Below are 26,608 nucleotides of genomic sequence, written 5' to 3'. Positions count from 1 at the left end.
CTTTCTCCTATGACAACAGGGCTGGGCTTTTGGTTCTCTCTCTTCTCTCCATTCTTTCTCCAAACTCTTCTGCGACTTTGTTTTAACTCTTTTGTGGCCTATTCTTTTCCTCAAGTTGATTCATAAAAAAAAAAAAACTTGTCCTTATATCTGGTACCACTTAATCTCAATTTTGCACATCAATTTCTACTTGACTATTCAGGAAAAAACAGGCTAAGCGTCATGATTCTAGCAGTGGAACCGAGTCCTCTAGTGGCAATGATTGGTAAGTACTGCTTAAAACAAGGGCTGTAACTCTTCCTTTGACTGTTGTCGTTAGGAGTTGGATTATGTTTAATATATAACTGTTCAGAAGAAACAATTGTGTGTGCATGCATCCTGCACACATTAATGTCTATTATTTCTATTGTTGCCTTGTCCATCATTAAGTTTTTTTTTTTGTTATTAAATATATCTGCAGATACTTTAAAGTTTTAGTTGTTGTCAAAGAAATGTTTGGCTGCCGTCCAGAATGTATTCATTGTTTGTTTCAAAGTTGTTTATATATAAGTATAATTAACCCTTTGAATTCTTTTCCTGGGACTAGCCTCAAGTCTGTAAAAGTTTCTTAACATCTGAAATGAAGAGGATAAATGTTCAGATTTATGGATTTAATTTTTAAACGGATTGATATTTTTTTAATTGCACATTTAGTGATGAAAATTTTATTTTGAGCTTAATAGTGATAGACTGAAGGAAAAGCTGTTCTGAGCTTAAGGCTATTGGACAGACAAAAACTATTCCAATCTAAAGCCAACAGATCAGCAAAAATGTGATTTCAAACCTAGAGCTAACAAACCGAAAATGCTATTTCAAGCTTAGGGACAACGGACAGATAATAATGCTATTTCCAGCTTAAGCCCGACTGGCCGGTGGGAATGGTATTTTCAGCTTAAATCTCTTACTGACTGACAACTCTTGATAAAGATGCTGTGATGCTTGTAAAAAAAAAAAAAAAAAAAAAAATGCACACACACAGAAAATCTTCTGAAAGTTTGATGAAAACGTTATTTCAACTTGAAGCCTGACCAATTAGCAGACTGGAAAAAGGTTACTCCTAGAACTGCTATTAAACATTTAAAAATAAATCTTGTGCAAAAATTAAATCTTCGTTTTTACAATACATCAGACTTGGATTTGATTTCAAAGGGTTCAACTCATTTGGATGTTGTCATTTTAATCGTTCGGAGCTCGTGAATTAGATTTCAATTTTATTTTAAAAACAATTTCTTGTCGAATTCCACATTGATCAATTTTGTTTGTACTTTGAATATTCCAGTGTTGAAGATTTTAATCTAAAAATATTCTTTCAGTTAATTCACATGGAATTACATATTAATCTTCTGTGCACAATCTATATTATTGATTTAATGCTTTATTTAAAAAGTTAAACTAGACATTTTTATGGTTTGATTATACAGTGTTATTGTTTTGCTAATATATGGAAGACTGACATGTCATAAGAAAGAATTGATGCTGATGGAATTGCTTGACAGCTGAAACTGATTTACTGTTTTGGACTGTCTTTTGTTTGAATAAGCTATTATCTTCTCGGCCATAATGATGTAGTAGAAAGAAAAATCTCCCTTGTGATTTGTGATAAGGATTTTGCTTTTCCCATATAGGACATCTTTTGTTTTCAAATATTCAATAATTCTTTATGATAGTAAAATGCTTTATTTTAATTCAATGAGAAATGCTTGATTAAAATGAAAAATATATTGAATTCTTTTATATCAAGGGAATGAATATATATATATGGGCATTCAAGTTGATCAGGAGTTTTGAAAGATTAAAAAGAACAATTTTTACTCTTAAATAAAATCTTACAAATCAAAAATGTTAACAGTTGCCAATTAAACTCTGAATAATGTAGATGTGAATGATGATTTGCAAAAACTAAAAGTTATATATACTTTGTCTGTTTATCTTCTTTGAAAAAGTGCAAAATACAATTACATAAATTTCTGGCTTTAAGGCACTGATGTTTATGGAGAACAAATATTACATTTTTAAATATCTGTTTGCGCACATACAAAAAATTTTTTTTTTTAAATTACATTAACAACAAATTAGTCACAAGGCCATTCAAAAATGTGGGGATAATAAATTTTCTTAGTCATCCTTTTTCACCATGCAAAATTTCTATCCTACTCTTAACTCGAATCACCAATCACCATAATACCACATTTACTCTAGAAGCCATCCTACTTTTAAAAAAAAAAAATCTCAAATCATTCAAAATTTTTATTAAAATTGAATAAGTTTATATACAATTGCACTTTGATCTTAGTTTTAGGCAGACATGCAAACATACATACATACATTTATATATTGGTAACTAAAAATTTTCAACCCAAACCGATTAAAAAGTTTGCCCTATCTGTGAATACCCTTTATGTCAAATTTCAAATGTTTAGACCAGAAATTGCTGAGTAATTTGGTAGACCGCAGAGGTCAATTTTTTTTTTTAACTTTGACCCCCTATTATGACCCTGAACATTTATTGTTTTAGGCTCAAATCAAATTATTAAGTTAGATCCATGTCCAAGGCATCTATATCTAAAATTTCAATTGTTTAGACCCAAAATTGACGGAGGAGTTTAGTAGAGTTCTCAAAGATCGAATCGTTTAACTTTGACCCCTTAACAGCCAAATTTCTGGCCGAAAATAGGTTTCAAAGATTTTCCTAAATCTCAGTACCCTGTGTATCAAATTTCGAGTCTGTAGACTTAAAATTAACAGAGTTATTGCATTGGGAAATGTACACAGACACGTTCACTTTTATAGATATATATAGATTGACTGTAATAAAAAATTGAATCTTCAAATTTTTGGAGAATGTCACTTTGAACTGTTTACTAACATCGTTCATTTAATCCTTACTGTAAGTTATAACGAACAAGAGCAAAATATTTTTGAGTCTTGGCTGATCTGATGAGAACAATCTAAACCTGCAAATTAAATGAAAGTTGTTCAGAATTCTTTAAATGATCAACAAGATGTACACTAGAGGTTAGATCGGATGAAACCTTGTTATATAAATATAATAAAGATGAAAATAGTTAAAATATTACAAATAATCAAATTTTGGGAGATATATATATATATATATATATATATATATATATATAGTTTTTGATGATTTCTTTCTGAAGTTGGGTATTTTTGTGTTTTTTTGGTACTTGGGAGAGGGTTGTTTTAGATATTTGGGAGGGTGTGTTTTGGTATTGGGGTTGTTTTAGGTATTTGTGAGGGCATGTTTTGGGTATTGGGAGGGGAGTGTTTTGGGTACTTTTGGGGGCTACTTTGGGTATCTTGTGCGTTCGGGTTTAGGGGGATGTTTTGGGTATTTTGAGGAGGGGTATTTTTTGAGCGTGTGTTTTGGATATTTTTTGTGCGTGTGTTTTGGATATTTTTTGTGCGTGTGTTTTGGATATTTTTTGTGCGTGTGTTTTGGGTATTTTTTGAGCGTGTTTTGGATATTTTGTTTTGTTTTTGTGTGTGTGTTTTGGATATTTTGTTTTTGTTCGTGTGTTTTGGATATTTTGTTTTTGTGCGTGTGTTTTGGATATTTTGTTTTTGTGCGTGTGTTTTGGATATTTTTTTTTGTGCGTGTGTTTTGGATATTTTGTTTTTGTGCGTGTGTTTTGGATATTTTGTTTTTGTGCGTGTGTTTTGGATATTTTGTTTTTGTGCGTGTGTTTTGGATATTTTGTTTTTGTGCGTGTGTTTTGGATATTTTGTTTTTGTGCGTGTGTTTTGGATATTTTGTTTTTGTGCGTGTGTTTTGGATATTTTGTTTTTGTGCGTGTTTTGGGAATATTTTTTGTGCATATTTGTTGGGTAGTTTTTTGTGTGAGCCTGTGTTGGATAGGGTTTTGTGTGTGTGTTTAGATTATATTCAAAATTGCTGTATAGATTTCTATTTTAAGTCTCTAAAAAAATCTAGAGCACGCTAGCTGAGTAGACAAGTAGTTTTAGGTTGGACAGGAAGTAGACTAAAAAAGAAACTAATTAAACTTAGCTAGAATGACCCGGAATTGCCCTGGAACCACCAAGTAGGTAATTAGAACACAGATGAAGTTTTCTCTTTTCCTACCAGTTTATTTTTTATCATTTTTTTTTTATGCTTGTGAATATAGATCATTTGTTCGGTTAAAATTTTTTTTTTTTATGCTTGTGAATATAGATCATTTGTTCGGTTAAAATTTTTTTTTTTTATGCTTGTGAATATAGATCATTTGTTCGGTTTAAATTTTTTTTTTTTATGCTTGTGAATATAGATCATTTGTTCGGTTAAATTTTTTTTTTTTTTTTATGCTTGTGAATATAGATCATTTGTTCGGTTAAAATTTTTTTTTTTTTTATGCTTGTGAATATAGATCATTTGTTCGGTTAAAATTTTTTTTTTTTATGCTTGTGAATATAGATCATTTGTTCGGTTTAAATTTTTTTTTTTTTTTATGCTTGTGAATATAGATCATTTGTTCGGTTAAAATTTTTTTTTTTTTATGCTTGTGAATATAGATCATTTGTTCGGTTAAAAATTTTTTTTTTTTATGCTTGTGAATATAGATCATTTGTTCGGTTAAAATTTTTTTTTTTTTTTTTATGCTTGTGAATATAGATCATTTGTTCGGTTAAAATTTTTTTTTTTTTATGCTTGTGAATATAGATCATTTGTTCGGTTAAAATTTTTTTTTTTTTTTATGCTTGTGAATATAGATCATTTGTTCGGTTAAAATTTTTTTTTTTTTATGCTTGTGAATATAGATCATTTGTTCGGTTTAAATTTTTTTTTTTTTATGCTTGTGAATATAGATCATTTGTTCGGTTAAAATTTTTTTTTTTTTATGCTTGTGAATATAGATCATTTGTTCGGTTAAAAATTTTTTTTTTTTTTTTATGCTTGTGAATATAGATCATTTGTTCGGTTAAAATTTTTTTTTTTTTATGCTTGTGAATATAGATCATTTGTTCGGTTTAAATTTTTTTTTTTTTATGCTTGTGAATATAGATCATTTGTTCGGTTAAAATTTTTTTTTTTTTATGCTTGTGAATATAGATCATTTGTTCGGTTTAAATTTTTTTTTTTTTATGCTTGTGAATATAGATCATTTGTTCGGTTAAAATTTTTTTTTTTTATGCTTGTGAATATAGATCATTTGTTCGGTTAAAATTTTTTTTTTTTTATGCTTGTGAATATAGATCATTTGTTCGGTTAAAATTTTTTTTTTTTTATGCTTGTGAATATAGATCATTTGTTCGGTTAAAATTTTTTTTTTTTATGCTTGTGAATATAGATCATTTGTTCGGTTTAAATTTTTTTTTTTTTATGCTTGTGAATATAGATCATTTGTTCGGTTAAAATTTTTTTTTTTTTATGCTTGTGAATATAGATCATTTGTTCGGTTTAAATGCATTCTGTTTTGCTATGTACTTTTAGCTTTTGTAATAGAACAAGACCACCCATGTCCTGTTGGGTCAGCATTTGTTATATATACCAGCAAAAAATTCAACCTTTGACTTGGGAGAATATCATGAGCAGGGTAAAAGTACTATGTTGTGTGTCCCCCCCCACTTCCAAAATCAAAAACAGAAGTAATTGCTGAGAGGATGATATGATGAACATATAATACCTCGAACTAATTGAGCACTAAAAGATAATAGAATTTAATAGAAGAAATGGTGGTGCTGTTTTACAGTTTGGCATTGTGCAGAGGGAGACAATTCTTGTTTACTAAAAGATTTCATTTTTTTATCTTAATTTAGGACGCAATATTTTTCTATTAAATAAAGATATAAAAAAAAAAAAAGCTGCAACGATTTTTTTTAATGTAAAAAAGTGATATTAATAATGTAAAAAAGTGATATTAATAATGTAAAAAAGTGATATTAATAATGTAAAAGTGATATTAATAATGTAAAAAAGTGATATTAATAATGTAAAAAAGTGATATTAATGTAAAAAAGTGATATTAATGTAAAAAAGTGATATTAATAATGTAAAAAAGTGATATTATTAATGTAAAAAAGTGATATTAATAATGTAAAAAAGTGATATTAATAATGTAAAAAAGTGATATTAATAATGTAAAAAAGTGATATTAATAATGTAAAAAAGTGATATTAATAATGTAAAAAAGTGATATTAATAATGTAAAAAAGTGATATTATTAATGTAAAAAAGTGATATTAATAATGTAAAAAAGTGATATTAATAATGTAAAAAAGTGATATTAATAATGTAAAAAAGTGATATTAATAATGTAAAAAAGTGATATTAATAATGTAAAAAAGTGATATTAATAATGTAAAAAAGTGATATTAATAATGTAAAAAAGTGATATTAATAATGTAAAAAAGTGATATTAATAATGTAAAAAAGTGATATTAATAATGTAAAAAAGTGATATTAATAATGTAAAAAAGTGATATTAATAATGTAAAAAAGTGATATTAATAATGTAAAAAAGTGATATTAATAATGTAAAAAAGTGATATTAATAATGTAAAAAAGTGATATTAATAATGTAAAAAAGTGATATTAATAATGTAAAAAAGTGATATTAATAATGTAAAAAAGTGATATTAATAATGTAAAAAAGTGATATTAATAATGTAAAAAAGTGATATTAATAATGTAAAAAAGTGATATTAATAATGTAAAAAAGTGATATTAATAATGTAAAAAAGTGATATTAATAATGTAAAAAAGTGATATTAATAATGTAAAAAAGTGATATTAATAATGTAAAAAAGTGATATTAATAATGTAAAAAAGTGATATTAATAATGTAAAAAAGTGATATTAATAATGTAAAAAAGTGATATTAATAATGTAAAAAAGTGATATTAATAATGTAAAAAAGTGATATTAATAATGTAAAAAAGTGATATTAATAATGTAAAAAAGTGATATTAATAATGTAAAAAAGTGATATTAATAATGTAAAAAAGTGATATTAATAATGTAAAAAAGTGATATTAATAATGTAAAAAAGTGATATTAATAATGTAAAAAAGTGATATTAATAATGTAAAAAAGTGATATTAATAATGTAAAATGTAATCTTTACGCAACTATTAAGACAAACCCAACAATATTTTTGCATTAGATGAAAACATTTAAAAAAAGAAACTGCAGCAACTTTTGTCAAATTAAAAAGTAATTATTAATGTTATCAACTTTGTGTACAATTCTTCTACAACTACCGTTGCATTTTCATTGTTACCATAAAAAAAAAAAGATACTCACCGCATTTTTAAGTTTCATCCTTTGTTATGGTTAAAGACTTTTTTTAAAACCTGACCATAACATTTACTTTTATATTTAAAAAAAAAAAAAAGAAAAAAAGTTGCTGCAGCTTTATTTTAAAATGTTTTCAGTTAATGAAAATATCGTTTGTTGGTTGGTTTTAGCATCGGAAGGTATGATATGAAAACAGAAACGATTCTCTTTAAAGTTGCGTAAGAACTACCACATTGCTTTTGCCAACTATCATTCATCCTTTCCAACTCAAGATCCATATAACTTTGTGTCCATTACCTTTGCATTTCCTTTTTGTCCCCATTGCGTTTCCCATTTTTTTTGGTCTCCATTGCGCTTCCCATTTTTTTGTCCCCATTGCACTTCCCATTTTTTTTAGTACCCATTGCTCTTCCCATTTTTTTAGTACCCATTGCGTTTCCCATTTTTTTAGTACCCATTGCGTTTCCCATTTTTTTAGTCCCCATTGCGCTTCCCATTTTTTTAGTCCCCATTGCGCTTCCCATTTTTTTTATTCCCCATTGCGCTTCCCATTTTTTTTAGTCCCCATTGCTCTTCCCATTTATTTTAGTCCCCATTGCTCTTTCCATTTATTTTAGTCCCCATTGCGCTTCCCATTTATTTTAGTCCCCATTGCTCTTCCCATTTATTTTAGTCCCCATTGCGCTTCCCATTTTTTTTAGTCCCCATTGCTCTTCCCATTTATTTTAGTCCCCATTGCTCTTCCCATTTTTTTAGTACCCATTGCGTTTCCCATTTTTTTTGGTCTCCATTGCGCTTCCCATTTTTTTGTCCCCATTGCGCTTCCCATTTTTTTTAGTCCCCATTGCTCTTCCCATTTTTTTTAGTACCCATTGCTCTTCCCATTTTTTTAGTACCCATTGCGTTTCCCATTTTTTTAGTACCCATTGCGTTTCCCATTTTTTTAGTCCCCATTGCGCTTCCCATTTTTTTAGTCCCCATTGCGCTTCCCATTTTTTTTATTCCCCATTGCGCTTCCCATTTTTTTTATTCCCCATTGCGCTTCCCATTTATTTTAGTCCCCATTGCTCTTCCCATTTATTTTAGTCCCCATTGCTCTTCCCATTTATTTTAGTCCCCATTGCGCTTCCCATTTTTTTTAGTCCCCATTGCTCTTCCCATTTATTTTAGTCCCCATTGCGCTTCCCATTTTTTTTAGTCCCCATTGCGCTTCCCATTTATTTTAGTCCCAATTGCTCTTTCCATTTATTTTAGTCCCCATTGCGCTTCCCATTTTTTTTATTCCCCATTGCGCTTCCCATTTATTTTAGTCCCCATTGCTCTTTCCATTTATTTTAGTCCCCATTGCGCTTTCCATTTATTTTAGTCCCCATTGCTCTTTCCATTTATTTTAGTCCCCATTGCTCTTCCCATTTTTTTTAGTCCCCATTGCTCTTCCCATTTATTTTAGTCCCCATTGCTCTTCCCATTTATTTTAGTCCCCATTGCTCTTTCCATTTATTTTAGTCCCCATTGCTCTTCCCATTTATTTTAGTCCCCATTGCTCTTCCCATTTATTTTAGTCCCCATTGCTCTTTCCATTTATTTTAGTCCCCATTGCTCTTCCCATTTTTTTTAGTCCCCATTGCTCTTCCCATTTATTTTAGTCCCCATTGCTCTTTCCATTTATTTTAGTCCCCATTGCGCTTCCCATTTATTTTAGTCCCCATTGCTCTTCCCATTTATTTTAGTCCCCATTGCTCTTTCCATTTATTTTAGTCCCCATTGCTCTTTCCATTTATTTTAGTCCCCATTGCGCTTCCCATTTTTTTTAGTCCCCATTGCTCTTCCCATTTATTTTAGTCCCCATTGCTCTTTCCATTTATTTTAGTCCCCATTGCTCTTTCCATTTATTTTAGTCCCCATTGCTCTTCCCATTTATTTTAGTCCCCATTGCTCTTCCCATTTATTTTAGTCCCCATTGCTCTTCCCATTTATTTTAGTCCCCATTGCTCTTTCCATTTATTTTAGTCCCCATTGCGCTTCCCATTTTTTTTAGTCCCCATTGCTCTTCCCATTTATTTTAGTCCCCATTGCGCTTCCCATTTTTTTTAGTCCCCATTGCTCTTCCCATTTATTTTAGTCCCCATTGCTCTTTCCATTTATTTTAGTCCCCATTGCGCTTCCCATTTTTTTTATTCCCCATTGCGCTTCCCATTTATTTTAGTCCCCATTGCTCTTTCCATTTATTTTAGTCCTCATTGCGCTTTCCATTTATTTTAGTCCCCATTGCTCTTTCCATTTATTTTAGTCCCCATTGCTCTTCCCATTTTTTTTATTCCCCATTGCGCTTCCCATTTATTTTAGTCCCCATTGCTCTTTCCATTTATTTTAGTCCCCATTGCGCTTCCCATTTTTTTTAGTCCCCATTGCTCTTCCCATTTATTTTAGTCCCCATTGCTCTTCCCATTTATTTTAGTCCCCATTGCGCTTCCCATTTATTTTAGTCCCCATTGCTCTTTCCATTTATTTTAGTCCCCATTGCGCTTCCCATTTATTTTAGTCCCCATTGCTCTTTCCATTTATTTTAGTCCCCATTGCGCTTCCCATTTATTTTAGTCCCCATTGCTCTTCCCATTTATTTTAGTCCCCATTGCTCTTCCCATTTATTTTAGTCCCCATTGCTCTTCCCATTTATTTTAGTCCCCATTGCTCTTCCCATTTATTTTAGTCCCCATTGCGCTTCCCATTTATTTTAGTCCCCATTGCGCTTCCCATTTATTTTAGTCCCCATTGCGCTTCCCATTTATTTTAGTCCCCATTGCGCTTCCCATTTATTTTAGTCCCCATTGCGCTTCCCATTTTTTTTAGTCCCCATTGCTCTTCCCATTTATTTTAGTCCCCATTGCGCTTCCCATTTATTTTAGTCCTCATTGCGCTTCCCATTTATTTTAGTCCCCATTGCGCTTCCCATTTATTTTAGTCCCCATTGCGCTTCCCATTTATTTTAGTCCCCATTGCGCTTCCCATTTATTTTAGTCCCCATTGCGCTTCCCATTTATTTTAGTCCCCATTGCGCTTCCCATTTATTTTAGTCCCCATTGCGCTTCCCATTTATTTTAGTCCCCATTGCGCTTCCCATTTATTTTAGTCCCCATTTCGCTTCCCATTTATTTTAGTCCCCATTGCGCTTCCCATTTATTTTAGTCCCCATTGCGCTTCCCATTTATTTTAGTCCCCATTGCGCTTCCCATTTTTTTTAGTCCCCATTGCGCTTCCCATTTTTTTTAGTCCCCATTGCGCTTCCCATTTTTTTTAGTCCCCATTGCGCTTCCCATTTTTTTTAGTCCCCATTGCGCTTCCCATTTTTTTTAGTCCCCATTGCGCTTCCCATTTTTTTTAGTCCCCATTGCGCTTCCCATTTTTTTTAGTCCCCATTGCGCTTCCCATTTTTTTTAGTCCCCATTGCGCTTCCCATTTTTTTACCCCTATTGAGCTACTTTTTTTTCACGTCTAGTCTGAGCTTCCTTTTGGTTTGTCTTGTCTGAGCCCCCCCCCCCCAGCGTCCTTGTTCCCTTTTCCAATTTTATATAGTTAATTTCTTCTATTTTTTTCTGTTTTCATTCGGCTATACACACAGATATTTGACTAGCTTAATATATACAAGGTTCTTATTCAGCCTCATTTATAATAGAATTTCTGTTACGTTTTTTTCTGTATAATTAAACGTTTGTCAATGAATTGGCGTTGATAAATATTGGTGCCACAAGTTGAATGTCTTGATCGGGTAAAAAAATAAAAAAAAATAAAAACAATTTACTTCAGTAAATAAAATTGTTTTCCCCTTAATCATATTCTATGTAATTAATCAATTATCTAAGCAAACATTTTAATGACAGGCGTGTTTTCCTCATTGATTTTTATGTCAAATCAGTTTTATTCTCTCTCTTTTAAGTGTTTGTAATCTTTGAGTCATTCAAATTAATGACTCATTTAATCTATATTTAGGTGACAGACATGTTTTTAAGTTTAAACTTTTTTATTAAAAAAGCACAATTCTCCTGCTTCAATGTCAGTTTTGCAGGTTTTAAAAATTCCAATTCAATACTTTGTTGAAAAATTCTTTTATTAAATTATGGACATTTTTTTTAATAACTTAGTTTGAAGAAATTTTTTAGTAACTTTGAAGAAAATTTGAATTATTTTGAAGTAAATTTTTAAACTTTCTCATTTGTTTTATCATTTTTTTTTTTTATATACGGCTATAATGTTGACACTTTAATTACTATTAGACCCTGCCTCCCATTCCGGAAATTAAGCATCATTGAGCTTGGTCAGTATTTATTAGTGATAAATTAATCGATTAATTGGAGTCTGGGAATAAAAAAAAAAAAACTCAGAACTTGTAAAGTATTGGAATCGGAAAAATTTGTGCTTATTTTCTTATATATAAAAAAAGATTCTTTTAAAAGTTTTGATTTGCTTGTTTTTGTTTAAAAACTTAATTTTACATAAATCATAGTTATGATGAAATAAATATTGATTTTAAACTCCCAGTAAAACTAAAATTTATAGCCCCCCCCCCCAAAAAAAAAGAAAGAACTATATTTAGTCATTTAAAAAGAATTGGAATCAATAATTTAGAACAATCAGTAATTCTACTGAAATGATGGGGGGTTATTTGAATCATCGCAGTACTGTAATCATTTGGTAATACTAACTTCTATATGTAAAACCTGGTCCAATTGACCTTGCAAACTGAGGCTCGGCTACCAACCTGCAATTATATTAAACAATTATGGGTATTCATTCTGATCTGCGCTAATCATGAACTTGCTGGTGATGGCAGAGCTACTTAAGATTCATAATTTTCGTGTTTCAAATATGTTGTTTCCAAATCCTGACACAGTGATATGGGACCAGAAAATAGTAGCAATCCTGGTTGAAGTCAGTGTCCCTTAAATAGCTGAGAGAGAAAAAAATAATGAAATACTGAGGTTTTATGTACGACCTGAACAGAAAAACTGGAATCTTGGGAGATCTTCATTCTGGTCATAACAAAAAAAAAAAAATTCTTCCCCCTTTATTTGAAACCATAAATGTGAAGACTAAAGGGCAAAATAAGGGAAGTGATAGTTACAAGGTTGACGAAAGTATACCCAAGGTCAACTCTTAGTTAGAATCTCTGAAACAGCAAGAGAATGTCTAGCATCCAGTAGGATACTGCATCCCAAGCAAAAACAAAAAGATGAGAAAATTTATTAAAAAAAAAAAAAAAAAAAGAAGCCTTGGAAATAATTTCTATGGAGCTGCCAAACATCAGATTTCTGTTGCTACAAACACATTGTAAAAACTTGTAATGTTATGCAGCAAGTAAAAATAAAAATGGCACATTATGGAAATTCACTCGAATTCTGAAAGTCAAAAACCACACGAGATACACTTTAAAACATCCCAACCTTGTTGTCCTTTTGAATTAGTGAAGGCGTAGGTGACTGATCATGTGGTTAATAACATGGACTGACGACTTGATTGTTCCAAGTTTGAATCGAGTTTGTTTGACAAAATCATTTTTGCTTAGGATGTTGGCAACCTTCACATGGTCTCTTTTTAGAAATAATTCTGACTAGAAAAAATATTGTAAACAATGCCAACAATAGAATCTTGGAATTTATGAGACTAGCCTCGATGCCCGGCATTGACTGGGTGTTTTGGGGGGTGTGTTAACCAAAAAAAAAAAAGATGGTAGTAGGCAGGCAGGCTTGAACCCGTACCAGGAAGAAGAAAATGTGAAAAAAAAAATGACATCTTTGCCATTACGTCCATCGCCAAACTGGAAGTGGCGAAGGTTTAAATTAAGGTTAGTCAATTGAAAAGAGGGGATGACTTTTGGAAATATAAGCAAAAGAAGTGACTCCTCCTTGTAGAAAACTGCCCAGTTGAAGATGAAAGGATTAATGTTCTCAGTCAATTTTTCGATATGTTTTATTCTTTATTGTAAATCCATGGTAAGTTTAAGCTCCGAGCAATTAATTTTCTTCCAATTCAATGCATAGAATATCTTCCAAGAGTAGATTTGCTTCAGATTATAATGCTGTTGACAGCAGTCACAAATCTGGGTGATTTTTTTTTTCTTCTTGAATTAACGGAAGCCATTACTTATTGTTTGAAATATATTGTATAAGAGAAATGAGAAATGCCAATAATTGCAGGAACAACATAATTATAGTCATTACTTGCATAGCAACAAATAGTCGTCTAGCTACTACAATTGTCAACAATTTCCCTTACTCTCTACATGTGCATAAAACTAAACAAAGGTTTCATGAGGAAAAATTCTAGAATTACCAGTTTTTGGAACCCTGTATCCTGGAGCTGTTTCCCAACTGACTATAACATCGTTGTTTTTAAGTTTAATGTAAATTAAATTCTTGATAATGGCGGTGTCTCTCACTGTCTACCTAACACTCATTCACCATTATGCGTGAGTGGCCTTAGAGTAGAGGTTCTCAACCAGGCGTAAAAAATTATATAGTTGGAGTTTTAAAAAAATGAAGTACCTGATAATTTAAAAATAATTATTTCTTTTCAGATTGTGTCATATCTAAGAAACGTACAAACAAATTAACTTCATAATTTTCTATTTACAAAAACGTTTGATTTTATTTATTTTTGTGATAAGAATGTATAATACTATTTCTATATAGAACTTAAAATCCTAAAAGATAAAAAAAAGGTTCTTTTTGACCTTCTGTCACTTTGATGGCTATGAATTTTTTTTTGTATGGGAGTATAGGGTAAATCGAGGAATACATAAAATCGAGGAGGGTCAGTGATGGAGGAAAGGTTGAGAATTGCTGCCTTCCAGCCATGATAAGCTATGACCCCACACACACAGTTTAAAAACTCCAAAAAAACTGAGTGACAGTTTTTTTTTTATTTATTGCACTACTAGCCTGGGTACCTGATGTTGCCCGGGTGTTTGGAGGTGTGTATTGAGCAAAAAAAAAAGTTGTAGTAGACAGGCTGAAACCCGTGATGTGAAGGCGGAAAAGAAAGTGAAAGAAAATCTGACATCTTACCGCTACTCCATGACGCGACCGGAAGTCTAGAGCGTTCAAACTTAGCATAGTCAATCAGAAACAAAAGATGACTTGCAGAAATGGCGTTGCTTTGAAACCTCCCACGAAAGCAAATTAGATATGAGGTCGTATTTAATGTGGGGGGAAAACTAGCTCCCTCAAAAATGGGGGCACTCTGGCAATATCCAAATAAATAGTAATTCTCAGTACGAAGGACTAATTCCGAAGGCCAGACAGTTGCGTTCCAGTAGTTTTGCTTTATTTATACGAACAAGACAAACACTGGAGACGACGGCACGGTGGGAATTTTGTTGAACTCTATCAAAAAAAAAAAAAAAAAAAAAAAAAAAGGATGTCCGTTTGCAAATGCGAGATGTTATGATCTGGGAAGTATGCGATAACTTCTCGCGGAATCCAACCGGCTCGAGAAGCCCAATGCAAAAAGCCTGGACATACACAAACGCTTGCGCCCAATTTGCCTTTTATAAGAGGCCCAATTGAAAATCAGACATATGACATGTAGGAGTTGAATGTTTCAGTTGGAGAATTCCTGTACTTTTTCGTAATTCTTTCACATAGGTTTATTTTAAAGCAATGTTTTTTTTGTTTTTTCTTTTTCTTCCTGTCTCTATTCATTTCTATACCCCCCCCCCCGTTTGTCTTTATCTTTACTTGAATAAGTAAATCTGAATACATTCAAAACAGCTAATAACTTTTTCAATGCTCCCCCCCCCCCACTTGAACATGACTAAATGCAATCATTCTTCATTGAGATATTTTGCTACCCAGTTTATTTTCTATTTCTTCTAATTACCTTGCTGCTTATCAGTAGATGAGCTCATTAAATTGCCTCAACTACAAACGATCATGCAGTTCCGTTGATAAAACACTTGAGATTTATTGCTAATAGCTAAGCAGGTCAGTAATTTAGAGTCACTAGGATCTTGACCTATTGATACGTTTATGTTATGGGATGCAATGTGTTAGGAACCTTTCTTTTTTTTTTTTTTTTTTTTAGTTATACCATTTCATGTTATGGGGGACTTGTATATGTAATTCACCACTGATCAAGGGCCAAAGGCTACTGAAGGATAAAGATTAATGAATTTGTAAGAATTAGTAACAATAGTTGCAACTGTACTAATATTTAAGGAAACATTCACCCAGGATGGGTTAAGCCAGTCCCCCCTGTAGAACAGTGTTCTTGGTGAAAGCTGACTGCATATGATGGCCGTAGCTATCAAAATAGTCATGGGCAGCCAATTCCTGGACCAGTGCTTGGTTAAGTATTTGCTTTGGTGTGCAATCATGTTTTCACTTGTATAACTGGTCATAATTTGAATTTAAAAAAAGAATTTGTTTACATTAGACTTGAAAATAACCATGTTGTAGTTAGTTGGGAACCAGTCATGTTATTATTTCACTTGATGCATTCAGAGAATTCTTTTCAAAAAGTGTAAATATTTTCTAATGAGAAAGTAAGGACAAAAAAAAAAAACACTGAAAGTTAGGAAACCAGTGACAAGTAGGTACATCAAGTATGCAAAAAAAAAAAAAAAAAAAAGGTTTTATTCAACTGAATTCTCAAGAAAATTCAGTGAATTTGTATGTGAAGTACTAATTGCATTTTATATTTATTAGCTCAAACACTTTGACATTTTATGATGCGTTCATTTTATATTTTCTATGCTTGTTTATTCAACAAGTATTGCATGATAAAATCTTTGGTGCTTATCTAGGATTCAACCTAATTTAAAGAAATAAATAAAATTCAGAAAAATCTTTGATCTACTGTACTCATCACATTGAGAAAATGTCATGTTCCAAAAATCACACATGATCAAGCTTCATAAGTATGAAAGCAAACATAATTCATCACTTAAAGTTTAACAAAAACTACAAACTAATGGATATGTTGAGACACACCAAAATTATTGTGATACTTCACTAGAGACACGGATTGTTTTAATTTTTTTTTTTTTTTTATTTTTTTTTTTATTCATTTGGCTATAAAATTGGACTGTAACTAAAATTTACACATTTTAATTTGAAAAATCAAATTTGAAAAGTATTTCTTGTGTAAAATTGAAAATATGTCCTAAGGTCAGTGTTCTAATAGAAAAGTCATTAATGCTATGACATCAATGTGTGTTTATCCCACTTGTTTATTTTTTCTTTTCTTTTCTTCTTTTTTCTTTCTTTCTTTCTTTCGTTGACTTTTTTGTCTTTCTTCTTTTTTTGTCTTTCTTCTTTTTTTGTCTTTCTTCTTTTTTTGTCTTTCTTCTTTTTTTGTCTTTTTTCTTTTTTTGTCTTTTCTTTTTTTGTCTTTTTTCTTTTTTTGTCTTTTTTCTTTTTTTGTCTTTTTTCCTTTTTTTTGTCTTTTTTCTTTTTTTGTCTTCTTTTTTTGTCTTCTTTTTTTGTCTTCTTTTTTTGTCTTCTTTTTTTGTCTTTCTTTTTTTGTCTTTCTTTTTTTGTCTTTCTTTTTTTGTCTTTCTTTTTTTGTCTTTCTTTTTTTGTCTTTCTTTTTTTATCTTTCTTTTTTTATCTTTTTTCTTTTCTTGTCTTTTTTCTTTTTTTGTCTTTTTTCTTTTTGTCTTTTTTCTTGTCTTTTTCTTTTTGTCTTTTTTCTTTTTTTGTCTGTTTTCTTTTTTGTCTTTTCTTTTTTGATCTTTTTTCTTTTTTGGTCTTTTCTTTTTTTGTCTTTTCTTTTTTGTCTTTTCTTTTTGTCTTTTCTTTTTGTCTTTTCTTTTTGTCTTTTCTTTTTGTCTTTTCTTTTTGTCTTTTCTTTTTGTCTTTTCTTTTTGTCTTTTCTTTTTTGTCTTTTCTTTTTTGTCTTTTTTTGTCTTCTTTTTTTGTCTTTTTTCTTTTTTTGTCTTTTTTCTTTGTCTTTTTTCTTTTTTTGTCTTTTTTCTTTGTCTTTTTTCTTTGTCTTTTTTCTTTGTCTTTTTTTCTTTGTCTTTTTTTCTTTGTCTTTTTTTCTTTGTCTTTTTTCTTTGTCTTTTTTCTTTGTCTTTTTTTCTTTGTCTTTTTTCTTTGTCTTTTTGTCTTTTTTGTCTTTTCTTTTTTGTCTTTTCTTTTTTGTCTTTTCTTTTTTGTCTTTTCTTTTTTTTGTCTTTTTTCTTTTTTTGTCTTTTTTCTTTTTTTGTCTTTTTTCTTTTGTCTTTTTTCTTTTTGTCTTTTTTCTTTTTGTCTTTTTTCTTTTTTTGTCTATTTTCTTTTTTGTCTTTTCTTTTTTGATCTTTTTTCTTTTTTTGTCTTTTCTTTTTTGATCTTTTTTCTTTTTTTGTCTTTTCTTTTTTTGTCTTTTCTTTTTTTTGTCTTTTCTTTTTGTCTTTTTTTGTCTTCTTTTTTTGTCTTCTTTTTTTGTCTTTTTTGTCTTTTTTCTTTGTCTTTTTTCTTTGTCTTTTTTTCTTTGTCTTTTTTTCTTTGTCTTTTTTTCTTTTTTGTCTTTTTTTCTTTTTTGTCTTTTTTTCTTTTTTGTCTTTTTTTCTTTTTTGTCTTTTCTTTTTTGTCTTTTCTTTTTTGTCTTTTCTTTTTTGTCTTTTCTTTTTTGTCTTTTCTTTTTTGTCTTTTTTCTTTTTTTGTCTTTTTTCTTTTTTTGTCTTTTTTCTTTTGTCTTTTTTCTTTTGTCTTTTTTCTTTTTTTGTCTTTTTTCTTTTTTGTCTTTTTTCTTTTTTTGTCTTTTTTCTCTTTGTCTTTTTTCTCTTTTTGTCTTTTTTCTCTTTTTGTCTTTTTTCTCTTTTTGTCTTTTTTCTCTTTTTGTCTTTTTTCTCTTTTTGTCTTTTTTCTCTTTTTGTCTTTTTTCTTTTTTTGGTCTTTTTTCTTTGTCTTTTTTCTTTGTCTTTTTTTTTTGTCTTTTTTTTTTTTTCATTTTTTTTCATTTTTTTCTTTTTTTTTTCTTTTTTTTTCTTTTTTTCTTTTCTTTTTTTTGTTTTTTTCTTTTCTTTTTTTTCTTTTGTTTTTTTTTTTTGTCTTTTTTTGTCTTTTTTTTGTCTTTTCTTTTTTTGTCTTTTTTTCTTTTTGTCTTTTTTTGTCTTTTTTCTTTTTGTCTTTTTTTGTCTTTTTTTCTTTTTAACCAAAGAATCCTCCAGCATATATAATGATTTTAGAAATACTGTAGCCTTTAGGTCTGCATTGTATGGAGAAAATGTAAGATGATGTCTATATCATTTTTGTCTTGTATATTTCTAGAAGAATACTTATCTTAGGATATGTAAAATTGATTCTCAGAACAGTGTTGCACCAATTTTATGTCCAAGGTTTAGTATCATTATATCATAACTAGCATTGTACCAATGTGTGACCTGCATATGAACTGATTAAAATTAAAAATAAGCTAAGATGATTAAAATTAAAATGCACAAAATGTATAAAAAAATTTTTGATTCCTTAAAAGCTATTTTAACCAGATCCATAAAAGAATGGTCTGTAAAAAAATCCAATAATTTGAGGCCCCTAGCACCACTCTGCGATTTTCAGTTTTAGAGGATATTCAAAATATGGAGACACAGATATATGACAATTTAATGTGATTTTGATTCTAGAAAATGTCTAAAATGTCAGAATTTCTAAAATTTAAAGGCAAGGGATCTTTCAGAAATCGAAATTCAGAAAATTTTGCTTAGTGTCTATGGATAATATTTTATGCAAATCTGGAATTTTTACATTTTTAAATGAGCCCCTAAAATACCCCAAATTGAAATTTGACAAATTTATTGATGTCTAATACCTATTAAAATTTAAGAAAAATCTTGAGGGACCTGAACTTTCACACAGTGCATCTATCTCATTACTAAATTAAAGTAAGTATAGCTTGCATTACCTACTCTTAGACCAGCCAATTCTGTTCCAAAATTTATAATGATCAGTTAAATAGTTTAGGAGTGAATCCTGTACATAGAAATCTATAAACATATCCACATACTTAACGCCTATAATATAAATCTTAGCTGTCTGTTTAAATGTATGTATGTGTGCTAAAACTTTTGACAGAGGTGACCGATTTTCACAAAATCGGTATCCTATTGAAGCTCGACGCTTTGGACAACAAACATCGAATAATTAGCCAAAAATATTAATTCCTTCACTCTCAATTGGGCAGTCTTCTACAAGGAAGGTTTTTTTTTTCTTTTTTTTTTTCTGACATTTTTTGCAAGTCATTCAAACCTTGCGTCAATGACGGCGCATAAAAGGCGTTATTTTTACCACCTGTGGCGTCAGAACTGCAGTAGGCACATCGAGAAGACCCCCCCCTCTATTGCGTTACAGGTTCGAGCCTACTTACTACTCTTATTTTTTTTTATTATTTTTTTATTTATTGATTTATGTTTTTTTTTTTTTGCTCAACTCGGGCACCCAGGCTAGTTATATAAATCTCACTTATCTGAGACACTACAATCTACAGGGTGGTCAAAAAGTCAGGTAACATTTTAAAGAAAAACGATATTAGCAATACACGTATATTTAAGTACCATACATTGAAATATAAAATGAAACAAACATGAAATATGTTTATTTTGTTAATTGTCGTCCATTTCTCTCTATCAATCGCTGGAAGCGATTAACCACTGATTGTGTAACACGTGTAATCATGTCAGCTGATATCCGCGCAATCTCCTCTTCAATAAATAACTTTAAAGACGCTATTGTATCAAGCTTCTTGCCATAAACGCTATCCTTTACATAGCCCCAAAGCCAGAAATCAGGAGGGGTAAGTTTATATATTACACTCAAATATTTAAACAAATAATATTAAACGAATAGAGATTATAATGGATCATATTGTTTTTTCTACCTTTAACATGTTACCTGACTTTTTGACCACCCTGTATTATATAAAGAGATGCCTGTTAATGTGAATGTATGCATGCATGTATGTCTCACTAAAAGTTTTGTAAATTCAATTCGAATAAGAATGATTCTGGTACTGTCTTAAAGAAAATGGACTCTGATGGATAATATGTGAAATTTAGAACAATCATTTTTTTCTACCTTAACTACCGCAGAATCTGATGGGGGGGGGGTAATGTAAAATCGTCTGTCTAAACGATTTCAACATCTGCGCATGTGTGAACCATTTGTCTCTTGGATAGGTTGAATACATAAATTTACGTCATGTTATGACTATTGCCGTAGCCGAATGGGTTAGAGGGTTACCTCATGACTATTAGTTTTTGTGGGCGTTTTGTATTTTATTTCTTTTTACATTTTTGAAAACGGTAAACTTTTTGCATTTAAACATGATTAAAGGGTTTTAAAAATATTTTTTGTCTTGTACGTTGTATTATTTACTTGGCATTTTTCTTATTGGCAGTTAAATTAAAACAAATCATTTTTCTTATTTTGAATTCTTTTTATTGGTGGGTGATTTAGCTGAAGGTTGATTCAAAGATCAGATTACTATTAAATGCAGGTTCATTAAGTAAATCACAAATGTTTTTTAATCTTAATACTTTTTTTTCTTAGTCACATGCCACTATTCTGAATTCATAGCAATGGGCTGACATCAGTGAATTTTTTTTTTTTTTTTTTTTCAAACTGATATAAATTATTGCACAGTAAAAATAAATTATCGAAGCGTTTTCTTTTTATTATAGCCCGATCAACGCCGGGTACCTCGGCAAGTGTAAATAATAATAAACATCTAGAAACAATTGTATACTACATTTATACCTCCATATGTATAAACAATAAATATAACAATAGTTTTGAATTTAAAAAAGAACATTTTTTCCACTATTCATAAAGACCTGAAAGCCATTTGTGGATAACAATTAATCTGTTAAGTGGTAAGTAAGACAATAGAGTAGTGATCTGAAATTGGGTAGAATTTGATTATTTGAGAGGACGGCTCAGCAAGAACTTGTTTATATTGGACTTGAAGACAGCTTCTTTGGGGAGTATTGTATAATTTTGTGGCATCTTCTTAGAAAAAGAAAAATAATGTACCCATGTTGCTTGGAATATAATTCTTAACAAGTTGATTAGTTTAGGATATTGGCACAATGCACCCATCCTTTTAAGTGTATTATGTAATATAAGTTTAAATTTGATTTAGAGAAATTGTGTCCTCGGAAATATTTTTGTATCCAACTTATTTTTTAAGTTTTAGGGATGAGTTTTAGAGGACACATCCCCTAAACGGTAAAATTTACACACACACACACACACACACACACACACAAAAGTGGGCATGTTACTTACCAGTTTGTCAAGAATGTATATTCTAGAACTGTGTTCCATTCATTAGTTTAGGAGATTATCCTGTACATATATATATATATATAAAACAAATTATAGTGATTCAATGAGATTAAAAAAAAACAACTTTTTTTGAAGTGAAATGTTTGAGTTTTATATCAAAGATTTTTATTATTCCAAGTAAGACAAAGAATACTTCAGAAATTTTATCTCCTTATCCCATAGGGTTTCGATGCCTATCATCTCTTCAGAGAAGAAAATATTAGCAAATAGATATAACGGTATTCACCCTGTTTGCTAAAGTCAGTTAGACATGGAAAATCATAATCAAAAATTGATTAATTAGAAGTCATATAGCAAGGGAAATTGAAGAAAAGTATATAAAGGTTTAGTTCCAAATTGAGCGGTAAAATCCAAGGAACTGTCCTTTAAAGCAGTGAGCTAATGAGATCCAAGCTGTATATTGGGTAATCAACATCACGGAGCAGAAATCCAAGTTGGGCATATTTCTGGAGTAATTCTTCTTTATGGACTGGTGAAAAGTTTTTAAGATCTGGTGGAAACTTTTTATTAAAAGAAACCTATAGTATTACTGGAGTGAAGCATTACGGCCAGTAATATTGTGTAAATCTTATAATCACAGGTTTCCATACCAGCTGATTGTTAGAAAGCTTTATTCAAAAGTGTGTGTGTGTGTATATATATATATATATATATATATATATAAATGATTAACTACCAATTTACATATCTATTTGTGGAGTGTAAAGTTTATCCTTGTTGATATGAATAATCTTTCAGAAAAGTAGCTTATATCCACAAAATTTCAGGTGAGAGGGGATTGGGTGTGGGTGACCCTATATGTAACCGTAAAAGCAGTTAGGTTGCAGATAAGCATTGATTTGTGTTCATCTTGTCTTCTTGTCAATTTTATGTTTTTCGCCTCTTTTCGATAAATGACTGATTCTGTTGGATTTATTTTGAATTACTGATCAGTTCATAATCTGCAGCAGATATAATAAAACTGTGCTATTGTCTGCAGTCGAACGTGTTTTATACTCCTCGTAGGAATTGTTACTTTCTTTTTCTGTGGTAAAAGTTGGAATTTCCCGTCTCATGCCTCTTAAGGATTATGACCATGGTATCTTCGTTTCAAAGCTGCGCAAATTTTTGCATCGCAGAAAACATAAGCGGAGAAAAAACATTTCTGCTGCCCCCACATCCAGGTATGATGAGGGTTTTTTTTTTTTTTTTTTTTTTTTTTTTCTCTGGGCTTTCTTCACCATTTTCTTGTGATTTGTAATTTTTGTTATATTGGAAAATTTAAATGTCATTTGTCTTACAAGAGCAATTAGATACATGATTTTTTTTTTAAATATGTAAGGAAAATACAGCTTCCTCAAAAAGCGACTCTCTGGATTATGCAAAAAAAAAAAAAAAAAAAAAATGCTTTTGCTTTCATAACCGGACAGAAGAGATGAATTGTAGTATCAGGACATGTACTACACTTTGTTCCTAGCTAAAAGGAAGTTAGTGTTATATTGAATATTATACACGTAGAGAAGTTGTGGACTGCTGATGTAGAATGAATGCTTTATGTCAAATTAATGGTTAAATATGATTAAATCTGTGCTCATTTTTGCATTAAACATTGATCTATATATTAATACGATAGCGTGTGTGTTATTTTGTGTGCCACACTTACATCATTTTTCTTCCGAGTGACTGTCGTTTAATTGTTATGACTTTCATTTCTTGTAATAAATAATTTTACCAATAATTCTTCCAAAGTTTCGATTCAAGCTGATACTCAAGTCATATGGATATACTTTTTTATTTTTTAAATTACAACTTCATACTATATAAGAATCAATAGAAAATTGACTATAATAATGTATACAAAACCTGTATACATTAAAATATCATATTTAAGCATATTTTGTGACCAGGCATCCCTGCTAGCTTAGATAAATACTTTTGCAGTTTTAACAAGAGCTACAATAATGTCAGAGCATCTCCATTTACGCTGAACATCTACAGAATTTTAACATCAATATATGACATGATGAGTCTGCTGCGGAATTTCCACAGGTCCCTAACTGTGCATTGAACAGATACCATAACATTTAGTTCACTGCATCATATCATCACAAAGGTTTATAAAATTTCTGTAGTTTCGAACACAAAGAGAAATATAGATTTAGTGTTGGAAAAAGTAGATATGATACTCATGACTAGGTCAAAATACAATTGACCTAGTCGCTCATAATAATAATAATAATAATAATAAAAAATCAATAAAAAATGAGCGAGCTTGTTAGATTTTAAATATTTCTATTACAGTAATCAGCATGTGAAAAGCTACAAAAATATTTTTAGTCATAATCAACTCAAATCTGTTAATTGCGTAATAGGCTTTGAAATGTGTAATTATCTTGAATTAGGTGAAATTGGGAGGTTTTCTTTCTTTGTGCATATATAACACAATCTGTTATTTTGTTGTGACTCATCAATTTACATGTTTTCTTTGGAAATTTTAACTTGTTATAAATATATACTAGCTGCACTACTTGGCGTTGGCTGGGAGTATGTTTATTTACAATTTGTTTTGCTTTTCTCTATCTGACCAGAAAATACTTTGGGGCAGAATTATTTCCAAATAGCCACCATCTTTAATAAATAAACACTTGTGTACATACGTGATATTACTTTCATTGGAACAAAATATTTTAAGGACCCCCCCCCCCCGGTCCCATATTAAAATAAATTTTAGGATTAAGATTGTGACTATGTGAAAATAATTCCCATCTTGACAAAGTATTTTTTGGAAGGATTAAATTGAATTAAATTTTAGATTACATAAGAAAAATTGACAAAGAAATAATAAAGACACTGACTTTACTTTATATATTAAATTGATTGGAAATGTTCTGGAAGGACATATTTAACAGGAAGACAGTTAATTTTCTATATGATGGCTGCAAATCCCTGTTGAATATCCATTGCTTGACTAAGTTTTTGAACAATAAACACCTTTTTCAAGTGAGGAAAGGCATTGCATAAAACCAATCTCATTTTCTAAACGACTGCCACCTGGTTACAAGATCAAGTCTACATGATTGGAAACTACTGTCACTGCAGGTTTTCCTTCTAGAGGTTTGCCTTAAAGACCATTGTTCTAGATGGTTTTACTGCGCCCTCAGGCATCAAACTTAGTATTCCTGTGCCCTTGAGTATTTTATAAATGCATTTATGCAAAAATTTTATGTAGCAAAAATTCTACTAGTATATCGTTTTGAAATATATATAGTTCAATGAATGTAAAGACACTCAGGTATATAGTTATGTGTGTGTGTACTCAAATATAGGAGCAACAATCTGAAGAAAATTATTTCCACTTAGCATTGAGGCTCTGCTCTCACAAAAAAAATAACTGGTTCAATGTTGTATTTTTTATTTTTATTTATTTTTTTTGTAGAGAAGCCATTCATTCTCTTTGCTAATTATTATTATTTAAAACATTGTTGACATATGCCACTGTTATTGTAATAAAGAACTGGTCAACTTGACTCGATAATCCTCTTAGCAGTTAAAATACAACTTTTTATGAAAAGAATGTTGTAGTTTGCTTGAAACATTGTGCATAATTTGAAAGGAGTCGTGTTTGAAGGCTATGTAAATGCAGTTTGTGAGGAAACACTGTGGACATGAGTTAGTCTATAAAAGAATAATGACAATATTACAAGGAATTTTCGATAAGTTTACGTTTATTTACCAACATAATGTGTCGTATAGGATGGTGGGTGTTGATATTCCTAATTTTCAAGAGTAGAATGTCTTCCTTAGGGGAGAAAAGGAAAGAAGAAACGTCTGCAATTGTTGGCGAAGCTTTCCTTTGTTTTATTTTTTATTACTTTATTTCTGTAAGTCAGTGTCACAAATCAATTTCCAGAATATGAGTTGTGATGAATATTAAGTATTGTTAGAAATTGCTATTTTTTTTTTTTTTTTTTTTTTATGCATATGATTGTTGCGTATAATACTTAAAGTGTGTACTTGGGAATGTTAATAACTACTGTGTTAGTGCAGTGTTTATATCCATTTTAAATAATGAGAACAACTGTTTATGATTCATTTTATTTTCAACCATAAACTCAAAACAATAACCATGGTGATATATATCATCTAAGTTTTTTTGAAAATTAAAACTTTGAATCTTCATTCGCTTCTAATTCTTTAACCACTTAGTTTGGTTTATTTATTTTTTTCTGTGTGTGGGCAAGGCTCTACATTGTGAGTGAAACAGTCGCATTTGTGAGTGATTTTTCAAAGTAGCGACTAGAAATAATGAAACGCTTTTTTCTTTTGGCGATTGTATTTCTTTCACTGACAATCTTCCAAAACTCACTACTGAGTGAAAAGTAGCTTTTCAACTTTATATATATATATATATATATATATATATATATATATATATATATATATATATATATATATATATACTAGCATGGGTACCCGGCATTGCTCGGGTGTTTAGAGGTGTGTGTTGAGAAAAAAAAGTGGTAGTAGGCAGGCAAGCACGAACCCGTACCACGAAGGAGGAAAAGTATGTGAAAAAAAGAAAAACGTGACATCTTTGCTGTTGCGCCCATCGCCAAACCGGAAGTGACATAGGTTTAAGTTAAGTCTAGTCAATCAAAAAGAGGGGATGATTTTCGAAAATATTGGTGAAAAAAGTGACCCCTCCCTGTAGAAAAGTGCCCAGTTGAGGGTGAAGGAATATTTTTAGCCAATTTTTCGATATTTGTCATCTGCAACGTCGAGCTTCAAAACGATACCGATCTCATGAAAATCTGCTGCCTCTGTCGAAAGTTTAAGGCAGGCAAACATACATACATTTAAACAGATAGGTGAGATTTATATTATAGTATTATAATAAAGTGAATCTCGTCCCTTTGTAAAAAAAAAAATAATAATAATTTAATGCAGACTTGCTTAGTAATAATTTTAATTTTTAATCCCACACCAAAAGTCAAATTTTTACTTTTATTTT

At 30.3% G+C, this 26,608-nt stretch overlaps 1 protein-coding gene across 18 annotated transcripts in view; it reads left to right on the top strand.

Annotated features, from left to right (window-relative positions):
- The window catches only part of LOC145256445 (SRSF protein kinase 1-like), a 583,024-nt gene that overhangs the window by 390,491 nt on the left and 165,925 nt on the right, over positions 1-26,608 (top strand). For 8 of the 18 annotated variants that reach the window (XM_080115358.1, XM_080115356.1, XM_080115354.1 and 5 more), the window contains one exon: positions 203-265. The exons of the other annotated variants lie outside the window; for them this stretch is intronic. In XM_080115358.1, coding sequence (XP_079971484.1) covers positions 203-265 — 63 coding nt within the window. The remainder of the gene's footprint in view (positions 1-202; positions 266-26,608) is intronic. 18 annotated transcript variants of the gene reach the window in all.

The sequence above is a fragment of the Euprymna scolopes genome, chromosome 32, assembly GCF_053919585.1.
Source record: "Euprymna scolopes isolate OS-2025 chromosome 32, ASM5391958v1, whole genome shotgun sequence".
Taxonomy (NCBI): domain Eukaryota; kingdom Metazoa; phylum Mollusca; class Cephalopoda; order Sepiida; family Sepiolidae; genus Euprymna; species Euprymna scolopes.
Note: the sequence above shows the minus strand (reverse complement) of the source record. Positions and strands in the feature narration are given on the sequence as shown.